Below are 21,709 nucleotides of genomic sequence, written 5' to 3' on the forward strand. Positions count from 1 at the left end.
CTGCTTGCAAAACAGAAGCAATATATATTAGCTACTTGTAACTCTTATCATCTTTAAATATATTTATCATATTATAGATTATAAATCATCCACAGAACCAAAATCCAGTTTGAGAACTCATGGAGTAGAAGGGAGCAAAACAATTTTTACTTAACAAAAAGGCTAGTTCTCCATCCCTTCCCACTGCAAGCTCAAGTTAAATAAGGAAAGCTATATTACATCTGCCATCAAATGATGGCTACTTATGGTAGAATGAAATCAAAGAATCACCTATGTGCCACGTGCAGGCGGTGCTCGTAGGCATTCTATACTACCATGGAATGGTTGTCAAGAGCAGCTAGGTTCTATAACCATCATTATAGAAGTAATCCAAAGCTGTGTCACTGAAGGAATCATTAGAGTGATGATAAACCAGACCTGATAGATTTCTTTTCCCATCGGAGAGCATATTTTTATGGATGAATACGCCCTGTATGCATGAAGCAGATTTTGTGTGTTCAATGATTCCACGCTTCCATAGTCCTACCTCCAATAACACTTCAGCACCATGCCTATTGAAGTATGTACAATATCTTCAACCAGAACCGCCTGCAACTTCTGCTGTACGCTGCCTCATCATCTCCATGACAGCAGCTCTCCGCCGAGAATCTGCCTGCTGCTGCATCCTCCGCAAATGTTCTTTCAAATCTCTGTATAAAGGGTAAAAAGATAGCAAACTTTACATCGATAGTTGATATTCAAAAGTAAGAACTGCCAATACAATAGGTGCAGAACATGAATCATTACAAGTCAGGAGTGGTGGCATTGTTGCTAGAGATGTAGAAATAACGATAGATTCCTTAAGAATAGATTTAGGTAAGACCTCAGAGATATCTTGTTTCTTTTAAGTTTCTCATCTGAGATATCATAAAAATGAGATATTTCATTAATGTATAAAGTGCAAGCCTTTTCTTAAACTGAAAATGTCTGGGAATGGAATAACCAAGGGCATTCAACTTGGAATCCATAGATCACCACAAGAGATTACATAATTGAGTGTCAACCTTCTCCTATTGTGGTCGGGCCTTTTCATCTACCTCACTAGTCTTCTTGGTTAAGTAATCTTGAATACCTTGACCCTTGCACTACAACTCATCCGAGGAAGCCCAAGTTAAATAGTTTGAACATGCCATTAAGAAATCTGAAGTAATCATAACACTTCAATTTCCAACTCCCATATTTTTGGAACTAGAAGTATCGAATCTAAGAGACATGATTGGATTGAAGAGAGTACTAAGCAAATAATCGCAAAATATTACTGGGAAGGTTGTTGCCCGAAACTGCACAAAAAAGGGGAAGGTCTGTAAATCTGGTTGTCAGAACTGCTTGAGAAAAGATGGGTTTAGGTCGAAATCACCAATCGCACCCCAAGAATCAGAAGCTAAAGTTGGCGGAGAACTCGTCACGTGCTCAGTACGTGGATCAGAAGTGCCGCCGGAAACTGTTGTTGCCGGGGCCAGAGAGCGTGAGGTGTCAGGTGTTGGAGGAGCTAACTGGGCTTTGCTGTCAGAGCTTTCAAAGCATCGTAGTAGTAGTATTAGTAGTATTATTTTTCGCAAGTTAGTAAGTTGCATTAATGCGGACAACCACTTGGGTCACCAGAAAATTGTGGTGACTGATTTTCTTTCTAGGAAGAGGCCGGTATTTTTGCACAACGATATTCTCTCACCAAGGCTCTGCTACCATGTGAGAAGTAAAGACACGATACATTATTAAGATGTGTATCTATATTATAGTTATTCATAATAATCCTTTTCCATGTGAGACTATATACATTAATATTCTAACAGATCACAGATATCTAAGGAAGCATTAGCCAACAAACCTGCATCGCGGAACATGACATTCAGATACCTTGCATGCACGAGCATGCAATTGAAGGAGATACCACATCTTCTTACAGAGAACACAACCTCCAGAAACTCGTATTTTACACTGTATACCATGGCGGAAAAGCCCCTTAACTTTGCGACAGTTCACATATGGACAATGAGGAAAGCGACACTGAGAAGCATGCACCAGAAGCTCAAGCATCTTCTTAAGCTGTAGAGTTGAGGGGAGAAATCATGTCAGATCTCACATCTAGTATATATTTTTAATAAAATGAAAGAAAACATAATCGAGTAAAAATAATTTTCATTTATATGTAAACAGAACCATCTATACCACAGATGATAGTTGAACTGCAAGGTATCATTAAATCATTGTCCTCTTTATCTTTTCCATTAGGATAGAGAACAGCATCTAATACTTTTCTATTTCATATGAATTTTAAGATGTTCAATCAAGAAACTTCCAAGGAGATTTTGGAAAAATTTCTGGAAAAAATAGTTTTTTTGCAAAAGATAACATCCTTGGATAGCTCTAATCTTCCAAAAAAAAAAAGGATATTCAAGAGACAGACCTGTTTTGACAATTTGCGAACTCGCAAATTTACATCACAAGCAAGACCTTGTATTCTTGCTATTCAGGATTTTCAAGGAAATGAATGAAACAATTATCATTACTCAAAGAAAAGGTCAATGAATAGAAGTTGTCAAATATAACTTAGAAGGGATTGATTTCCTTATATGATTATTGGCAATTCACAATGTAGGAGCTAGCTTTTGGATTGATAAAGGCCCAAGATCCATTTCTTATCATATCGAATAAAATTATATTTACTTATCAAAAGAGCTACTTGGAGAATTGAACAATTAGTCTCTTTTGGGGCTATTTTGTGGAAATAGATTAATATTACATAATATCAAGACATACATAAGAATACAAGATCACTTTTATTTTTACATTACAACTTTTAATGAAAGAAGTTAAATCCTTTTTGATGACATAATTGGGATAATTTGACAGGTTATGCTCATCAGTCATCAAGCAACATCACTACAATGTTCTTACTTTTGATACCATCTTGGTGTGTCATCTATGAAAATAATATTTATTTGTCCAGAGAAAATATTTTGTGGAGAATGGTCATAGGAATTTTTCTGAGAAAGAAAAGGTGTAGCATTTAGAAGCTGCAGTGGACTACGACTAACATATGGTGATTCAAAGACGATGAAAAAACTCCCAAAGAACACAGTGAGGTAGGTGCAAGGGATCTAGAACTGACCGAAAAGTTGTATAGAGGACTTCAAAGACTAAACGTAGGAAGCAGGCACAAAACCACAAATTACATTAAGGGCCGAGAATGCACCTGTGAAACTCGTAGTTGCCTAGCTTCTTTATTCTGTGCATCACGCTCAGCCAAGGACGGATGCTTAGTCAACTTATGAGGATGATCAATCCCACCATCTTTCTGGTAACAAGCATTGCAAACATCATAATCTGCGCAAACTTCACATCGCCAGCCTTGACCAGCTTCTATATCAAGGTAACAAATGTTGCAAGTTGTCACGAATGCTGGTGCCGTGGGATTATGAAGATGGTAAAGGACCATCATCGAGGAATGTTTAGCACGCCTGAGGGTATCATATTGGTAATGATTTCCCTGACAAAGGCTCAAAAATGCCTGTCTTGTATCAAAAAACTCACTCTCGAGAATTTCATCTTCATCCTTCGTGTCATGAGGTACCTCCTTGATTTCACACTGGAAAATTTCATTGAAATCTCTTAATCATGGAAACACAATACAAGTTCCAACTTTGGGCGGGGAAGGGGAGGGAAGAGAAATAGTTACTTGATAAAGTGTGTGCTTGTCCTTTTGATTAATAGGATGTCTTTCTCTATCTTCAAGTTTTTGCTCAATTTCATAACACCTGAAACAGTACCAATAAAGACCAAATGTTATAAGGAAAAACACTAGGGAATAAGAAACTCTCTCTCAAATGGTATCTCTTGCGAATATTTTCATACACCAAAAAGAGTATAACAAAAACAAAATGCAATGCATCCTTTCTGTTCTTTCTTTGGGATCTTAAAAATTCCCCAGGTTAATTTATTGATCAATATGCAATCTCTCTAATAGCTATATCAAAAAACACACAATATAAAGACTCAGAAACCATATGAACTAAATCTACCACGGGCACGGTGCAGCAAAATACTAAGCTTCTTCGCATAACATACTTTTTATGGGACAAATCGGTATATTGGGTCTTTATAGATGCTCTGTTGGAAAAGATTTTATTCTATATTCTCTACCTTCTCAGCATCAAAATTTTCCACTTCAATCAGTAAATATATTAATTATACACTATCTTTCACCAAAAGGGGAAAAGGAAGGTGGCTGAGAGAGGGGGGAAGGATAGTGTCTCAACACCACAACCAAAAATTGGTCCGTGAAGTTCTGCTAGCTAGACAGCACCCCCACCCTCACCCCAACACCAGCAAGGGTTTTTTTTTTATTCTCTGCCAAGAGATGGATTGTTGAGAAGGGGATCTATTCGATTCCTTCAATGGATCTGCTAAAATATATTTTCTGTGGCATTCTGTTTGAATCCGGAAATGGGCAATCAGTTCAATACAATGAACAATCGGTTGGCTTCTAGATTGCAAAAGACAACATGCTCAAAAAGAGGCAAATGACACTTTAACCACCAAATAAAACCACATATTCTAACTCATATGGACTGGTGAAACACACCAATGATGAGAAAGTGGAGGTGTTTCATTTAATGAGGACTTGTACAGCAAAGAGTAGAAGTCCAAGCCTCATAAATGAGAAGACGTATACGCTCTGCAAATGCCTAAAGAGGAATGACCAAATGACAGGCAAAGCTAGTTGCTTTAAAAAATTTAATTCCTGTCTTTGTTTATATTCTCTTTCCTGCTTTGAACGTTGTACTGCGTCTTTTCTAGCCTCGTATACCTTTCTTCATATGAACACTCTGGTTGCCTCTGAGATCTCATAAAATAAATAAATTCACAAACAAACAGTTGGAGTTGCTGGTACTAGCTCTGATATATATCCCTTTAAAGGATTTGACATTAAACTAAGACTTATATTCATTCTTCATGAGTGGAGGAAAAACAAAAACAGTTCATTTTCTACAGATGAAATTTTTACCGATCCACATACAATGTTGCAACAAAGCATGATTCTATAACAACCAGGAAATTTTTACAACTCTAAGCATAGAGAGATGAGATCCATACTTGTCACAAAGCTGAAAATTCTCGCATTGCTTGCACTCCCAACGATTTCCAGAAACCATTAGACCGCAACAATGGGTACATGCATGCTGTAAATGAACCATAATAAAATCCTCCTTCATTGGAGAAATCGTTTCACCGAGCTGTGGCAAGTTTAAAAAGAAAATGGACAGAGTTAAAAGTGCAGATTAATGGAGACAGGCAGTATGATCATCAGCTTTTGTAAAGAAGAATGGAAAATAAAGCAAAACAGAAACAAAACACTACACACTAAGATAACAAACGAGTGCAACAATTTTTTTTAAATAATAGTGTCCATGCCAACTTTTGCGCACACTCGACTATTCCATCGAGTGCCAGCGACCTCGCACCAGTACAGGTTTGAGTAACTCTACCCACCAAGGCATAGACGCAGATAGGAAGATATCACCTAGCTTTTTGTCACTGCTAGGGTTTGAATCCTGGTCTCCCATGGTTTTCAGCCACTGCATTAATGGCCAAACCTTTGGGTGAAATAAGGAGTGCAAAGTTCACTCTAGAGCACAATACTAAATCATAGTTTAATTTCTCGGAAGTTGCAAGCCACAACTCCCATATTAACAGCAAATCAATCAACCAACTAGCCAATATATAGGAACTAGAAGGACAATGAGTAGACAGAGATCAAAATTACTTTTTGCATTAGAAGCAGATCCTTAGATGTATTCCCAGAAAGATCAAATTGACCAGATGCTTTCAGAGCTCTTTTTGTTATGGTCTTCCTTATAGTTCCTTTTTTATGCTGCTTTCTCCCATCCTCTTCCTGCTGAAGTTGATAAATCATATCCTCTGCAGCACCAGGCCAATAGTCACCATCAAAATAAGGCAGACGAGCTGCAGTTACTTTAGCTTTACATTCGCCCGTGGATATGAAGAAATGGTTGTATAAATTAGTGAGCTCGACAACTATATTTTGCTCCTTAGCTTTTCTTAACATTGATAAATACCTGGAATATGAAAAACACTAGTGTAATTAATAACAAATATGAGAAAATACACCTACATACAGCAGTAGGTAATCTATATAAAAAAAAACATTATTAAGCTCACCACTCTCTGAGTTTGTCAGATTTTGGGGTCTTCTGAATTTCGGGATGGCAATATAATATATAATCTTCACCCTTAAGTGGAGGACAAGCCCAAATATAACAACTCGTGAAACCACGCTTTTTGCAATATTCTAGATATCCAATCTGAGTGGAAACATATATATATATATATATTAATATACAAACCAATAGAAAATATCTAGAATCAGCAATTGGAAGATGGGAACAAAGATTACCAAAATTTCATGGTACACAAATGTGCGGAGAGCCTCTCCAGACACTGTTCTGATCTCTGGCCTGAAATATTTAACAGAATCTAGATACGAGAGATAAACCCGGCGATGATTTGGCTGTGCACATTCAGATCCAAATTCTTGAACATACATGCCAAAGAGGCACACCTCCACACCTTCAATTCTCTGAAATAACAATAACACCTGAAGAAAGCAACTTTTCAGTCCATATTCCAGAACTCAAATAATTATCGCCAAATTGCAAGTGGAACATAAAAGACAAGACTCCTATCTGAAGATAATGCCACGATTTAAACATATTGAGACATAAGAATGTCTAAACATTACCGTTTGGCATGTCATTAATCAGTAAATAGTCGTATTTCAGAAACAAGCTTTGAAACTTGGCCTCCTATGCTCAAATTATGATCCATACTTTCTAGGTTATCAAACGTCCCTCCAAAGAACACCTTCTTCATGATGGAAATGGAGGAAATTAAAAAAATTGAAGGCTATTCAAGATCAGGAGGGAATTTTGAGACAATATTTCGGGTCATGGAAGATGAAGCAAATGAATATGTACGACCATGAAGGCATCACTTTTGCATGTGAAACATCTTTTCTCTAATGGCACACCAGCCCTAATCTCTATATATAGAACGGTAAAGGGTAAAACATACCCATGAACTATTAAAAATAGACCACTTTTACCCTTTGTTAAGTTTTGGGGTCAATTTAACCCCTGCCGTCTATTTTGGGCACCAGATCTACCCTAATGTCTAACAGCCAAAAACATCCCTCTCTTTTAGTGGTCATTGGATCGCCACAAAAGGGTTTTGTGGCGAAAAGTCATCACCAAATTTAGTTTTGTTTTCTGAAATCATTTCGCTTGCATTTGGCCATAGATTTCCAAATATTTTTGGCAAATATTATTTGGGTGAAAATTTGGGTGAAATTTCACCATGTGTAGTATTTGGGAAATATATTTCACTTTTTTAGAAAAAATATGATTTATACCCATAAATTTAAAAAACTATCAAAACTAACCATAAGTTTGTATTACAAGTCAATTGGATCTTCGTTGCAACAAATAACAAGTAGTGTCCATGACACTAGAGCAATGTGGTAGTTTAGAAAGAGTGCAACAAGCATCATTCCCTATATCGTGAAGTAGACAGAGCACATGACTTTGTTACCCTGAGCCGATTGTTCATCATTTTCATCAACAACCATATCATCACTTTCATATTCATTGAATATTTCATCACTACTTTGGTGTTCACGTAAAAAATTATGTAATACAGCGCAAACAACTACTATAGAGGGTGTTTTTGTAAAAGATAAAAGCTTGGTGTATCCCAAATAATGAGATTTGGCCCAAATACTAGTTTTTTCAAGTATTTGGGAATTAGGATTATTTGCCAAATAATGACAAATTGTATAGACAAACACTATTTGCCAATTTTTTTGCCAAAGTTTACTTGGGAAATCTATGGCCAAATGGGTCCTTCGTTTTGGCATCTACTGAGTAATATATTTCAATTGATATAGTACTTACCAATGGAGTGAAATGTTTTAAAAGAGAAATAACTATTTAGATACTATTTTTATTATTAAATAGGAAGATAGTAGTTTTAGTCCATGAGTTATTGCCTAATTCCGATTTTTGGCATCTACTATTTCAATTGATATAGCACATTTAACCTTTCATTAAATAAAGTGTGTAGTTTTAGTCCTTTAACCTAACTTGAAGCTAACACGTCAATTTTTAAATTCTTTTGTTAACCACTTCAGTGGAACACATTTAGCGGTAGGCTAATTAGAGTTTATCCTCATTTGCAGTTTCGTCTTTCTTGCATCAAAGACATGAAATCATGGAGAACAAAACAGTTAAGCAGACCTAATTATCTCAAAACTAATCACATTAGTAGCTGTCTTTCTCAACAGTAAAAACCAGTAACCGAAGATTGTAAGTTGCAACACAGATCTATTTCAGATGATGCACCATCTGCTTAACTATTTAGTACTAAAAGAAAGAAAATCAACGTTAAAGTAAGATTGTAAATAAAATCACATAAGTTGAACTACTAGTAATAGTAAAAACTAGTCTTGTTTTAAGAATGTTGTTATTAATTATGCTACTGTCCAGTGGAACTTCGCACAAAAGTTATTCGCACATTACGATTCTTCCTTATTCTTTGACTTGACTGATTATATTGTCATAGCTAAGTTAACTACAAGGAATTTATGAAGCGTAAAGTCTGAGACTCTAAGTAGTATGCTGCATCTCTTTCACAACTACGAAAGTAGTCTCCATTGAAGAGGATATAGACAGAATAAGAAGTTAACGGTGTTAACATCGAATGAGGTTGAAGGACTAAAATTGCACATTTTATTTAATTAAAGGTTATATGATCAGCTCATTAACACAAGGACCAAAAATAGAATTAGACAATAACTCCAGCACTGAGAGCTCTGAATTTTTTCGTTGCTAGACATAAGGGTAGATGTGGTCCCAAAAATAGACGGCATGGGTAAAATTGATCCCAAAACTTAACAAAGGGTATAAGTCATCTAATTTTCAATAGTTCTGGGGTATTTTTGAGCCTTTTCCGTATATAGAAAATCATTTTCTTGAAATTCTATTAGGAAACAAGGACATGCTCCTATACAACTTCTATGACGTGACTAGTAAGGAGCAGAACCTACTTCAAGTTTGAAAATTTGATGTTGGAAGTTGAGGGATTTGTTTATTAATGTTTGGTGGATTCCTTTGTATAACGGAACAACAGACTATATCTTGTCGAAAAAATTACAACTTTTTTTGACACTAGTAACATTTGTATTTCAGTCAGTACTTAGGTAGTACTGAAAAGCCATACTTACCAAAAAGAATAAAGAGGTTATGGTGTTTCCAATGCTAAACCAAGCTCTAGATGGACCCTAAAACATCTAACCTTCTGCAAGGAAGACTGAGGGAATGGAACAAAAGCAACTATGGAAGTCTGGGAAATAGGAAACAAACTCCTTCCACAAGGTGCACAATTGGATAATGCAGTGGAAAATGATAATATTCAGGAAGAAGACTTGTTGGTCAGAGCTAATTTACTGATGGAAGTAGAGATAACGCCAAATACAGAGAGATTGATGGAAGTAGAGGGAACGCCTAATCAACATGCACAAGGATTTGGGGTAAAATGGAGATCAAGTGGATTTTCTTTGACATCAGCACAGTCAGTTATTCTGTTCTTGTTAATGGGACATCAGTAGATTCTTTTGCAGCTCAAAGAGGATTGCAACAAGGAGATCCTATTTCTCCTTTCTTATTCCTATTGGTGATGGAAGGTTATAGTAGAATGTTGATTGTTGCATATGTAAATTGGCAGGATAAGAGATTTCAAAGTCAACCATAGCAGTCAGAATCTATTGGATGTTTCACATTATTGTATGCAGATGATACATTGGTAATTGTGTGATGCAAAGGTTGATCAACTTAGGCATCTTGTTATTAACGGGAGAAAAAGCTTCTATTTTGGATTACCTTTAGGGGCCAAGCATAGAGCCGATAGTATATGGGAAGGGGTTTTACATAAATGTGAAAGAAGGTTAGCAAGTTGAAAGAAGCAGTAACTATCATTGGGAGGGAGACTGGTACTAGTCAACAGTGTGCTAGATTCACTTCAGACCTCTGTGATGCCTTTATTTTCTAAACCTGATAAGCTCAAGAAAAGAATTGACAAGATAATGAGGAAATTCTTCTTGACCATACTATAAGGACAACTGAACAAGGACATTTAATTTGGTAAAATCGAATGTTCTTACGAGGGAATCATGCCTCTCTTATAAAAAATAGAATCTCAGACTTCAGATGGTGTTTGAGGATTAATAATCTCAGACTTCAGAATAAAAGCCTGTGGAGGAAGTGGTTAAGGAGATGTACTCAGAAGTAGATGCCCATTGGGTTGGTGTGATTAAGAACAAATATGGAGCAGAGGAGCAATGGCGTACTAGAGAAGTTAAAGCTGCCTTAGGTGTTTTAATTTAGGAAGACATTAGAACCCATTGACGCTGTTTTAATTCTAAAATAGGGTTCAAGGTGGACAATGAAGTGAAGATCTTCTTCTGGAAGGATAAGTCAAATGGAACTGAGCAACTGAAGAGCCAGTTCCCTGATTTGTTCATTTTTTACTGGCAGCAAATAATTCAGCTTCTTTGGCAGACAATAAGAGAATAGGAAGGAATATCAGCTCCAGAAGGAATCTCAATGAACAATGAGGCTAACAGTGCTGCTGAACTTTTCAACCATTCAAATCTCAGTGACTCGGAAGATGCCATCAGATGGTTGCTCAACAGCAAAGGAATGTTTACAGTGTCTTCTTGCTACAGAGATCTCACAGGAGAAGTGAATCTAGAAAAGCCTTGGCCTTGGAAGCAAATCTGGAATTATAAAGCTCCTCTCAAGGTAACCTGTTCACATGAATTGTGAGCAAAGAAGCTTATCTTACTAATGACAATCTACAAAAAAAACCTCTAGCTCAATGCAGTAAATGCCTCCTATATGGATTGCACTGCAAACTTACCACCCAGCTGTGACAGATTTTTTCGGAATGTTACTGGTCAGCATTGGGTAATGCCTAGTTCAACAAGTGAGTTGCTGAGATTCTGGAACAGAAATGGTCAAAGGAAGAACAAGCATAGGCATAGGATCAAGAGCCCAGCATCATTTGGTGAACTATTTGGACAGAGAAACAGTGGATGTTTCAACGATTCTGCTGATTCTATAGTAAACATGAAGTTTAAATGTGTGTTTATTTGTTTCGCTCATGGTGTAGATAACATGTGAATAATGTTGAATCAGTTATGCAGGTGATACAATCCCTAAAAGACTAGGAAATTAAATAAAAACAGGCATGATTTGCTGTTTTTTCTTCTGTAAATAGTGTACCGGCTGCTACAGCACATCCTTTGTTGCTTATTTTCTTTAAAATCATCTTACCTTTTCAAAATAAAAGTTATCGAGATACTCCTGCAACTAATTCTCAGTATCATAGTGCCAGATAAAGATATGTGACATTCATTCAAATCATTAAACCTGAATTGACATTCATGAGCATGATTCAGTTCTGCTTGAAGGTACCTTTGATTTATACGGGAACTCCAGCGGATAGTTCTCTTCCTGAAATATCTCAAGAAACCGTGGTTTCACTTCTAACTTTTTGTCCACTGATGACACAATTCTTACAACAAGTCCTTCTGCTCCAGGAACCTGCAAACAAATATAAGTAGGAGCAAAATTAGGAAGGCACAAGTGAACTTGTTAACACCACTGCCAAATACTAAATGCAGAAACAGAAGTTAGAAAAAGCTAAAGATGATATTTTTTCACAATGAGAAAGAAGCATTGATGGAAAAAGGCTGACAACAGTTGACTTGTTCACTAATAATAGCTCAAACTGCATGAGCTACAGAGAGATGCAAATTCACTTACAAACATCTCCGACACTTATAGCTGCAGATCAGCACCCTAGAACTTTAATTTCTAATTTCTAATTTCTAATTTCTCCCTCTAGAAGACTGGCCCTAATCAACTGGACTATAACAACAATACAGGTTAAAGTGACAAAAGCAGCATCCACAGAAAGAATCAGACCTTGATTGTGGATGTCTGGGCCTATTCATTTTTATATAATACAACTACCCTCCATGGTTGAAATGGAGAGGTTTTAACTGAGTGTTATGTGATAAGGATGCTTACCAAAGTAAAAGGTAAGTTCTATCGAACAGTTATAAGCACAGTAATGTTATATGGATTGAATGTTAAATTGTTAAATTCAACACATCCACAAAAACTGTAATCCAAATACTAAGATGGATGTATGACCATACAAGATTATAAAAACACTAAAAGTGATCACATTCGTCAGGAAGTGTAGGAAGTACTTATTAGCACCTATTAAGGATGAAATGAGACAGTTGCTTGAGATAATTTGGTGAAGGCATCAACCTTCAAATGCACCAATCACTAAGTCGGAAACTGTGGTGGGTGAAGGTGTTTAGGAGGACAAGCAAGACCTAAAATCACATGGAAAAGTAGCCTCAAAGGGCCTCCAATTCCTTGGAATCCATGCAAACTTCGTTAAGGATAGAGCATAATAGAACAAAAAGATCTATATAAATGATATCAATTAGCTGGGTATGTGTTTTAACCATGTAAGTATGTGTACTTTAGATCCTATGCTTTCTAGGAGTCATTTGTTATAAAGTGATAAAGTATACAGGGGTTTCCCCCAATTTCTAATAAAATTATTTACCTAATCAAAAAAATAAAGTGATAAGGTTTTATTGAACGTTTAGGCATGCTATCTAGAACTGTTTTAGCCCCAACATAGAATTTATGTCATTATAAATAGAGAGAACTTCTAGAACTTTTTTATTTATTTATTTAATGCAATTTTGGACTGAGATTAATTTAAATGGACAAACATGGTCGGTCGGAATTCACATAATCAACCCCAACTTGTTTGGAACTGAATGTAGTAGTAGTTGATGTTGTTGTTTACTTATCAGAGGAATCAAGTCTCAATGCATTAATCATTTTATACTGCAAAACATTAACAAGTCAAGCCAATTGACTTACCTCATCATAACCTTTTCCTTCATGCTTTGCTCTTTTTTCCCGTTCCTCCTTCAAACTATTAGCTAATCGTTTCTCAATGTGATCGCTGAGAGTTGTTTGAGGCAGATCTTTTGCTACAAGAACAGCACTTTGTGGTAAGGGCATGCGCTCACCTCTTTCAACTTCTGCTATGTAGCAATTGGGACAGGTATATTCAGCTTGCCCACCATCATTCCTTCTACCATTAAATAAAGCACAAATCTGATGTTGCCAAGCTTCACATTTATCACATTGCACCCACTGCGCAAAGCAGTAACCACTTATGTAACGGGACCAATAAAAATTAAAACTAGAACAAAAGAAACATGTTATTGACAAAAAGCATCGACCATACAAGTTTCCAAACCCCCATTTCTACAGTAAACTACTGAGGAAAAACTGTGTTGTGCACAGGCCCAATATTTGTTCACAAACTTACTTTTTTAAGTGGTTTTAGTTCAATGATTTTAAATTTTCCATCTCAAATAAGCTATATATATGTATATATGTGTGGTAGTAAATCATCATATTTAGTGTAACATGAATACCGAGAAAATTACTAATATTGGTAAATTTTAAGTGGTGTTGATTAAATAATTTGAAATTTTTGCTCTAAAATAATTATATATATGTGTGTGTGTGTGTGTGTGTGGTAGTAAGTCATCTCATTCTTTTTTCTCGCAAACCTAAAGTGAAGGAAGCCATTGGGATGTCCTTGATTGAAGTATTTTTCTTCATCGACCGTCAATTTTTTACTCGAAGTAGTTACAAAATTTAAACAAATATCAATAACATTCAAAATAATAAAACTATAACTACATGACATGAATTTAAAACTAAAGGGTGTAGCTAAAGTAGGTCCCGCAATTTTGGAAAAGTTGTACATAATTAAGTGAAACAAAAAAGGTGTTTTTTTTTCTTCTTCCAAAAATACCCTTGTTGAAGCAGGCACGTCGACGGACGTCAGCCTCAACTCTCTCTTATATAAAAAGAAAAAATAAGATACTATATTTGTCAAATAAAATGCAAAGAGTCTAGAAAGATACCCATTCTTCAGTCTCCTCATCATTCCTCTTTTTCTCCATCCTCGCCTTTGGAACGCTGGTTCCATCAACAACGATGGTGTCTCCACGGGCCTCATTATAACATGGAATGCAAAAGTAGTGTCGTGTATCACCGGCTCCAATGGTATAATACATCGCATTACGTTTAATACGAGCACCACATGGAGTACAATATATGGGTGGAGGTTCAAAATTTAGCTTCTCAACTGCACATAGCTGACAAGAGTTTTCACTCATAGAATGCTCCATTGCTTGATTTTTTTCTGCTTTTGCTTTGCTCTGTCAAGCAGAACAGAACAAAAAGGAACACGTTTACTCATACAGATTAGAAATAAAACCAAACATGTCACCAAAATGAAGACCATATATAGCAACAAATCAGCCGCTTGTCAAACTACATGCACTGAAGATCAATAGAAAAAGAAATGAGCGGTAAACAATTTTATTGAGTCTACACGACATGGTAGAAGGATTACATGAAAGAAGTTAAAATAGTACATTTCCTGTAAATAGCATAGCACTTCATTATCATCAGCAACTCTTAGTTAAGCCTTATAGTACTTGACATTTTTTTTGAGACAGTTAACTTTGAAATAGTACTTGACATTTGACAACTACTAAGGTCTGACAGATCTTATTAGCCACTTACTGACTAGAAAGATAATTAGACACATAACTACCCGAATTACCCATTGTTCTTCTTCCAACTTCAGCTAGAGGAAAACAAACTATTAATTTTAAAATATGTATATTTATAACAATGGTGTTATGGGGGAGCTTGCCTGGCGCCTACTCCTCGACTAACCTACCGGGCACCTGCTATCTCCAACCAGTACAAGTACCACGTAACTTCGTCAGGCTTAGAGAGAAATAAAGAAAGCATTTTTTGGCTTCTGCTAGGATTTGAACCCTGGTCTTCCATGGTCTATTCCAGATTCATTGACCACTAGGCGACACCCTTGAGTGCTTTCAACAAATTATGAATGATCTGACAAGCAGTTAGGACAGCAACCGCATACTCTTGACATTGAAAGAATCATTTCAGATCAAAGAAATATAAATCTCACTTCACAGTATGCCTCATACCTTTAGAATACTTGGTCAAGGTGTAGAAATGCTAAAAGAACAAAGAATTTGTGAAAACATGTTCTCTATTTAATCTTTTAAGCAACTCAGGCCACTTCTTCATAGGGAAGGTTACCGAACATCCGGATTTTTAACTAACTGGTTATCAAGTTCTTATCTAGAAAAAGAAAAGAAAGTAAATCACTCGTTTAAATCACAATTTCTTGAACAACCAAACTGCACAATTCCAAAATGTAGCGTGTCCGAAATATATTTGACTGACCTGGCCTATCCATTGTCTCAGACCTTTAATGTGTTCCCGGACCTGCTCTGGGGTAAAAAGTTCCATCATCGAGACACCCTTTATTTTAGGCTTCCCAGATTTGGATCCACTTGTACTTTCAGAGGGCGCTGATGTATTTTCCTGTTTAGGCTGATCTATGTCCTTCTCAGTATTAACATTTTCCTCTTTCACAAGACAACCTGGAGTACTTGATGCAAGAGAATCACAAGCAAGCCTTTGGGTGTATTTATCATCCAAATTATTCTTTGCTATATCAGTACTACCAGGACCAACTTGCACAGCATTTGCAAAAGCTTCCATCTTTACTTCAGTGACTTCAGCATTCATTACCACAGCATCATTCTGTTCAACAAACTGAGTATCTTGCAAAACATTAGACTCACAGGCCGAAACAGGCACAAAATTTTCAATTTCCAAGATATGAGGTTGAGAAGATGGCTCTATCCTCATGCGTTTAAGAGAAGGCTGCAAATCTTCTGGAGTTTTAACAGCCACTGGACTCGGGTTGCCAGTCAACTTAGAAGCAGTTTCAACAGCATCATAGGTTCTACAAATACCATTGAGGGAATTTGTCAAATCAGAAATATAGCCAGGACGACCAAAAACTTTATGTTGTGTCTGCATAAATTTCTTGACTGGAATGCAAACGGGACAGTTTACATTCTTGCACTGCCTATAATGATTAATTAAAACCTTTGTTTCAGGGCACCGAAGATACCGGCAATCAAATTTACTGCATCTTTCCATATGCCTCAATAGTTTTTGTGCATGTATGCAATTGGTTTCAGGGCATTTTCCTTCAGGAGCAGAACATCGACGTGCATGAATCAAAAACAACAGCCACCTCTGCTGATTAACATACTGCCGTTCACGAGGAACATTACCAGATCTGCGCATGGCACTGCTCGAATTATTGGTTTCAACTATTCTATTAGCAACAGATTGACTGGCCAAAGATCCCCCTGTAGATAAATTATTGGGCTGAGCTTCCTCTTGCGTGGAAGTTCTCTGACGCAATTCCTCTTGAGCATTTGGTTCAAAGAAGCTACCTGGTATCTGAGACCCATCTTGAGATTTCGGATACCGTTCACCCTGCAATACTGCACCTGCATAAACGCTGTTAGAGAGATGGCTTAAACCAAGAATCAGCAATAAGCTGGTTTGGACGCAACATTGTTGCATTGGATCTGAAGACTGAGAAAGTAATGAACAGATGGATGCTGGCTAAATTAGAGAAGCAATTGATTACCTTTAGATTGCTCTCCAACGGTTTTCTGTTGAAACTGATTTTGCTGGGCTTCATCATGATTTTCAGGCTCCGATTTTACTTGAGTACCAGGATTAGATGGCAGCTGAGCTCCAACAGCACTGCTCCTTAACACAAGTTGTTGCTGCTGACTTTGTAGCTTCTGTTGGGATAAATGTTGAGCAAACTTATGTTGATGCTGAAATTGTTGAGGCTGCTGTTGATATTGTTGAGGCTGATGAGAAGATAAATGGGCATCTCCCAGATAATGCTGGGACTGAAAGTTCATCTTCTCCGATTGAACGACAGGTTGAACCTTTGCATTTGGCATCTGCTGAGAGGCAGTCAAGTTCGACGTATTGCTCATCAAAGGGGAGTTTGTTTTTGACATGGAGTGTAAGGCTACAGCACTCAAGCTCTGACTACTGATGACTGTGCCTGCAGAAGACACAGGAGTATACAAGTTTCAGACACTTAAGTTTCAGTTTGCTAATACCATATTTATCACCTGTTATCAAAACAATGAAATACTTCTAACATATCAAAATATGGGAAGTAGCATATTGCAGGAATTAGCTTAAAGGTATGTGTTGTGCCGAGGAGTCACCTTGCATTTCTGGTCGCTGATGTTCATCAAAATGTTGAGGTAGCGACTTTGGGGAGTCTCCATGCATGGTAGCGGATGTATAACCCTCAGAGGTTGCAGGACCATTCAAATGCTGCAAATTGTTCCCAATCATTCCAAGCCCCTCATTCAGAGGCGCAGTTGACTGTCCATAGGATCTATTCTGCAATCCTGACCTGATTCCACCACCCATATGGCTGCCAAGTGTATGCAGTATACGGCTGTTTTGACCAGAAACATTTTGCTTTTGTTGTAGTGTCTGTGACACTGTTGTGGAATCAACCCCAGAAAAGGCAGCACCACCATTAGATGATTCCAAATTGATGTGAGACTGTGCACTGGTATTATTATTGGACTTATCACTATTACTAAACCCAGGAGTGGGTATCATTTGGCTTGTTATTCTTTGTCCACCCATGGATGGTACCAGGTTGTTCCCACCAGAATTGATTGAGAAATTGGATGTAGACTGCTGATATCCATTTGCCAAGGGGCCTGCAAGGATGAGTTCTGTTACACCAGAGTGAAGTAAATATCTTATTATTTGGAAAGAAATAATGCCTAAAAGTAATATCATCAGCATAAATAAATGAAACACCATGCATACTGCCAGAGGGGAAATTGGTTGTCCGCACGAAGTTTCCAGAGTTAACTGCAGAGGATGTAATAGTACTTCCGGCAGTCACAGAACTGTCGACAGATGATGTCCCAATAAGGGACGCATTCAAACTTCGAGGCATGCCTGGAGTTGGTATCATTGTACCAATGGAGGCAGATGAATTTATGTGGGAGAATTGTTGGCTATGATTATTCCGAGGAAGGCGTTTAATCACAGAAAGTAATCGGTTCTCCAGAGTCGATAGATCCATATACTCCTCCTAAAAGCATGAAAAAGATGAAGCATCATTCACAAAATGAATATAAATGACTTCCCATGATAGCACAATTTTTTACGTCGTACTAAATAATAAACAAAAATGGAACAACAGTAAACCTTTGTCGAAGCACTCTTAAACAAGCTTTCCTCCAGGCGTTTAACTAGATCCACAATCCTCTGATGTTGCATCTCCTGGATTTGCTGCTGCTGCTGCTGCTGCCGCCGAATGAGATAATCATAGCTGGACAATAGAAAAGTTGTAAGGTTCGCATCAGTTATCATCAGTTAACTCAGTAGCAATGCGGAAGAATCAATTCCATGAAAAAGAGATTTAACAAATAATTGGGAAGTTTGGAAGAAGAATCATGAACAATGCATTAACAAGAGCATCTTTTTGGACCAATTGAACAGAGAGTACATTATAGAGAACCTGAAAATATTGAACCAATAAGCTCATTAAACAACATAATTCAAGTTGTCAAAAGCACCCAAGAAGCTCTATACGTTCACACACCATATCCCTGTGCATTTATAAAGTGTTTATTCTCATGTGCGGGGACAGTTTCAAGTTCTTAAAATACCATGCCGGACATTTATTACTTGCTAGAAATACATTTTCAGATGGTTTGCAAAAGAAATAGAGGGATCAAAGGTATGTGTTCCGCAGAAACCAGAAGATTTCATGCACCAGGTTGGCTTACCCCACAATAAGTAAGGTCAATATTGATTTACTTCTTAAGCTCTTAAGGGGTTACAACCTCCCAAAATCAATCAGTGTTTGGTAATAAAAGAGCAGATTACAAACCCCACCACAAGATTTTGCAATAGCTAAACACCTCAAACTACTCTCTTTCATCATACTCTATTGTTGTGTCTATATATCAACTACGTACTCTAGTATTTCGAAGTTGAAGTCCTTTCTAAAATTCCTAACTAAAAATACTTTTATAAGCTTTCCCAATCAAAACAGAACAATAGCTTGTTGAAGCAGCTTTCAAGAGAGTTGGTGTTTTACATGAGCTAGAGAATGGCAAGGGACCCAGCAAACGAAAATTTAACAGTCCGTTTTGCCTCCCTAAAAAATCAATGCTAGCAGAAGACTTGGCTTTTCATATAATCGTACTGGAGTAACTTAAAGAGCAAAATATGTGTATCCAACCTCTGATTTTCACATATGACCTCCACCAACAATTCTTTCAGCATTGAAGTAGACTTAGTTATCAAAGAAAAATGTGTTAAAATAATGCAAACAAGTTGGTCATTAGTAGCTCTTCACCTCAGCCTGAGTCTACACCATCCAACTCCACACATCCCTCCCTAATAGGATTAAGGAAGAAATAAATTGCCTTAGGAAAATACTAATGGATGCCTAGATATATAAGATATCTTCCTTTTTATTTAGAAGGAAAAATGATATCTTCCTTTGTTGATCAAGTTCAAAAAATAATTACACAAGTTAAAAAAAAAAAATATCCTCCTTTGTTGATTTTAAGATCAAAAGAAAAAAGACAAGAAATATAATATCTTACATCTTTCGTGAAATAGATCTGCGAACTCTCACGAGCTCAGACTCCATATTGGGCATAGTACGATGAACACTTGGATTTTGCATCTGCGTAGGAGAAGGATTTCCATTCTGCTGGGGTAGCCCAGGCAAAGAAGTGCCACTTTGATTTGGAACCTGCCCTGAAATCTGCCCCGACATTTGCTGAAAATTCATTTTTTTTCTTGTATCTTTCTGGATAAGGTATACTTCATAAGTGGACTATCAGTACCCATTCAAATGATTGAGAATCCCACACATCATTAGCTTTTCAATCAAATTCGAGAATGTAGTAAAACCTACAGTTGAAATAATACCAAAGATTTAAAAGGGAGTCTGTCTAGTTTATCACATTATCTAAAAGATTCCAGGAGAAATTGCAATCTGAAAGAGGAAATTCGCAAAAACAGTAGCTACAACATGATGCAACTGATGAGCAAAAAGAATAACAAATACCAATTCTCGTGTATCTGAACAACAGGGTAAGGACAGGAACAACAATACATTCCCAGTGACCAGGACGCCAACTAACTTCATCACTAAACAAACAGACTCTACACATAATTCAAAAGAGCGACAACATTGCATAAATTGAACAAGAACAAAAAAAATACCAATTAATACTACACTTGACTCCAAATAAAAGACAGTGAGTGATCATGTTGCCCATTCCGGAGCTGGAAAAGAGATATACAGGAGATGTAACCAAATTAAATTTAGATCACTGTGTATGACATGGATATAAAATAAAATATATTATTATGCAGTTCAAAACACAGTCCAAGGAACTGATGCCATGTTTGAACAATGATTACATTAACCATAATTGATGATCATTTCCAAGAAGTAAGATGGTAGAACCACTTAATCGACCAGGTGTATACTCAAGAAAGAGGCCCCTAAGGAACTCTCTAAAGCCGAGCTTCAGTAAAGCCCAAACATTGGTGCAGAAGCTTGATCAAGCCCCAATATCACCTCAAGTTTCAAGCTGGACACAATTGTTCAACTAATTTAAACAACTCAGCCAATGTGAGCTTCCAAAGTACAGCCGTTCCAAAATCCAGGTAAACTATGAATATTGTGGCAAGTCAACAGCTAGAGTAGAAATAGTCAATGATCAATCCTCTGATCATGACCTTACAACAACAATATACCCAAAGAAAAACAGGGAAATTCTTGAGCCAGAGGGGAAAAAAGGTACAAGCAAAAACAAGCTCAGCTAATTAAAACTATGATAATCAAATGAAAGATAAAAAATTATCAGACTTAATACATGAACTTATAATAACAACAACAACGTACTCACTGTAATCACCCAAGTGGGTCTGAGCAGAGTAGTGTGCAGGCAAACCTTACCCCTAAATGAACTAAAAAACACAACAAAAACATAGCTTTCTTAATCAAATTCAATGAGGGCATAAAAAGCCCTGATTAATTTATTTTTTAAAAATCAATTTTGAACATAGGAAGAAAAAGCCACTCCATATAGAGGAACTAAGAAAGCTTAATCCAAATACCTATATAAAACATTCCATTACATTTTGAATTTCAAAATTCCTGCAAAAATCACTGGAATTCACCTAATTTCAGTACCGATAGAAATTGCAGAAGTTGTGAAGAATCAACGAAAATTCAAGTAGATTTTTGGGAGACGAAGATAGGGTTAACCGTCGAACCTCCGAGATCGAGTGGGTGGATGATAGAGCTACGCCGGCGGCGGTGGCGACGATGATTATTACGGCGACGGTGAGAGACAGCGAGACGATATACAGAACAAAAAGGGACTTTACGGGGATGGCGAAAGGTTTGGAAGACTATTGGTGGGGGTAGATTGTAATTTTAGTTGCATGTCTCATTGGTTGAATTTAGTACTAATATA

At 37.0% G+C, this 21,709-nt stretch overlaps 1 protein-coding gene across 6 annotated transcripts; it reads right to left on the reverse strand.

The window, feature by feature from the left end:
* Positions 1 to 299: 299 nt before the first annotated feature.
* LOC102587733 (histone acetyltransferase HAC1-like) lies at positions 300 to 21,674 on the reverse strand. Of its 6 annotated transcripts, XM_015312131.1 has the most exons (19): positions 21,507 to 21,674; positions 21,348 to 21,399; positions 19,817 to 20,129; positions 18,405 to 18,528; positions 18,009 to 18,288; positions 17,393 to 17,905; positions 16,789 to 17,223; positions 15,519 to 16,645; positions 14,153 to 14,449; positions 13,089 to 13,367; positions 11,589 to 11,717; positions 6,455 to 6,655; positions 6,220 to 6,362; positions 5,804 to 6,116; positions 5,134 to 5,273; positions 3,716 to 3,794; positions 3,233 to 3,625; positions 1,865 to 2,082; positions 300 to 689 (listed from the first exon to the last, which is right to left on the reverse strand). In XM_015312131.1, exons 3-19 carry the CDS (start codon positions 20,005 to 20,007, stop codon positions 575 to 577), a joined length of 4,977 nt encoding a protein of 1,658 aa, XP_015167617.1. In that variant the 5' UTR covers positions 20,008 to 20,129; positions 21,348 to 21,399; positions 21,507 to 21,674; the 3' UTR covers positions 300 to 574. The 6 variants fall into 6 exon arrangements, with proteins under 6 accessions (XP_015167617.1, XP_006355006.1, XP_006355005.1 ...); XM_006354944.2 differs by lacking the exon at positions 21,348 to 21,399 and having other exon boundaries at positions 18,018 to 18,288; XM_006354943.2 differs by lacking the exon at positions 21,348 to 21,399 and having other exon boundaries at positions 15,519 to 16,639.
* Positions 21,675 to 21,709: the final 35 nt, after the last annotated feature.

This window comes from Solanum tuberosum, unplaced genomic scaffold, assembly GCF_000226075.1.
Source record: "Solanum tuberosum cultivar DM 1-3 516 R44 unplaced genomic scaffold, SolTub_3.0 scf00189, whole genome shotgun sequence".
Lineage (NCBI taxonomy): Eukaryota > Viridiplantae > Streptophyta > Magnoliopsida > Solanales > Solanaceae > Solanum > Solanum tuberosum.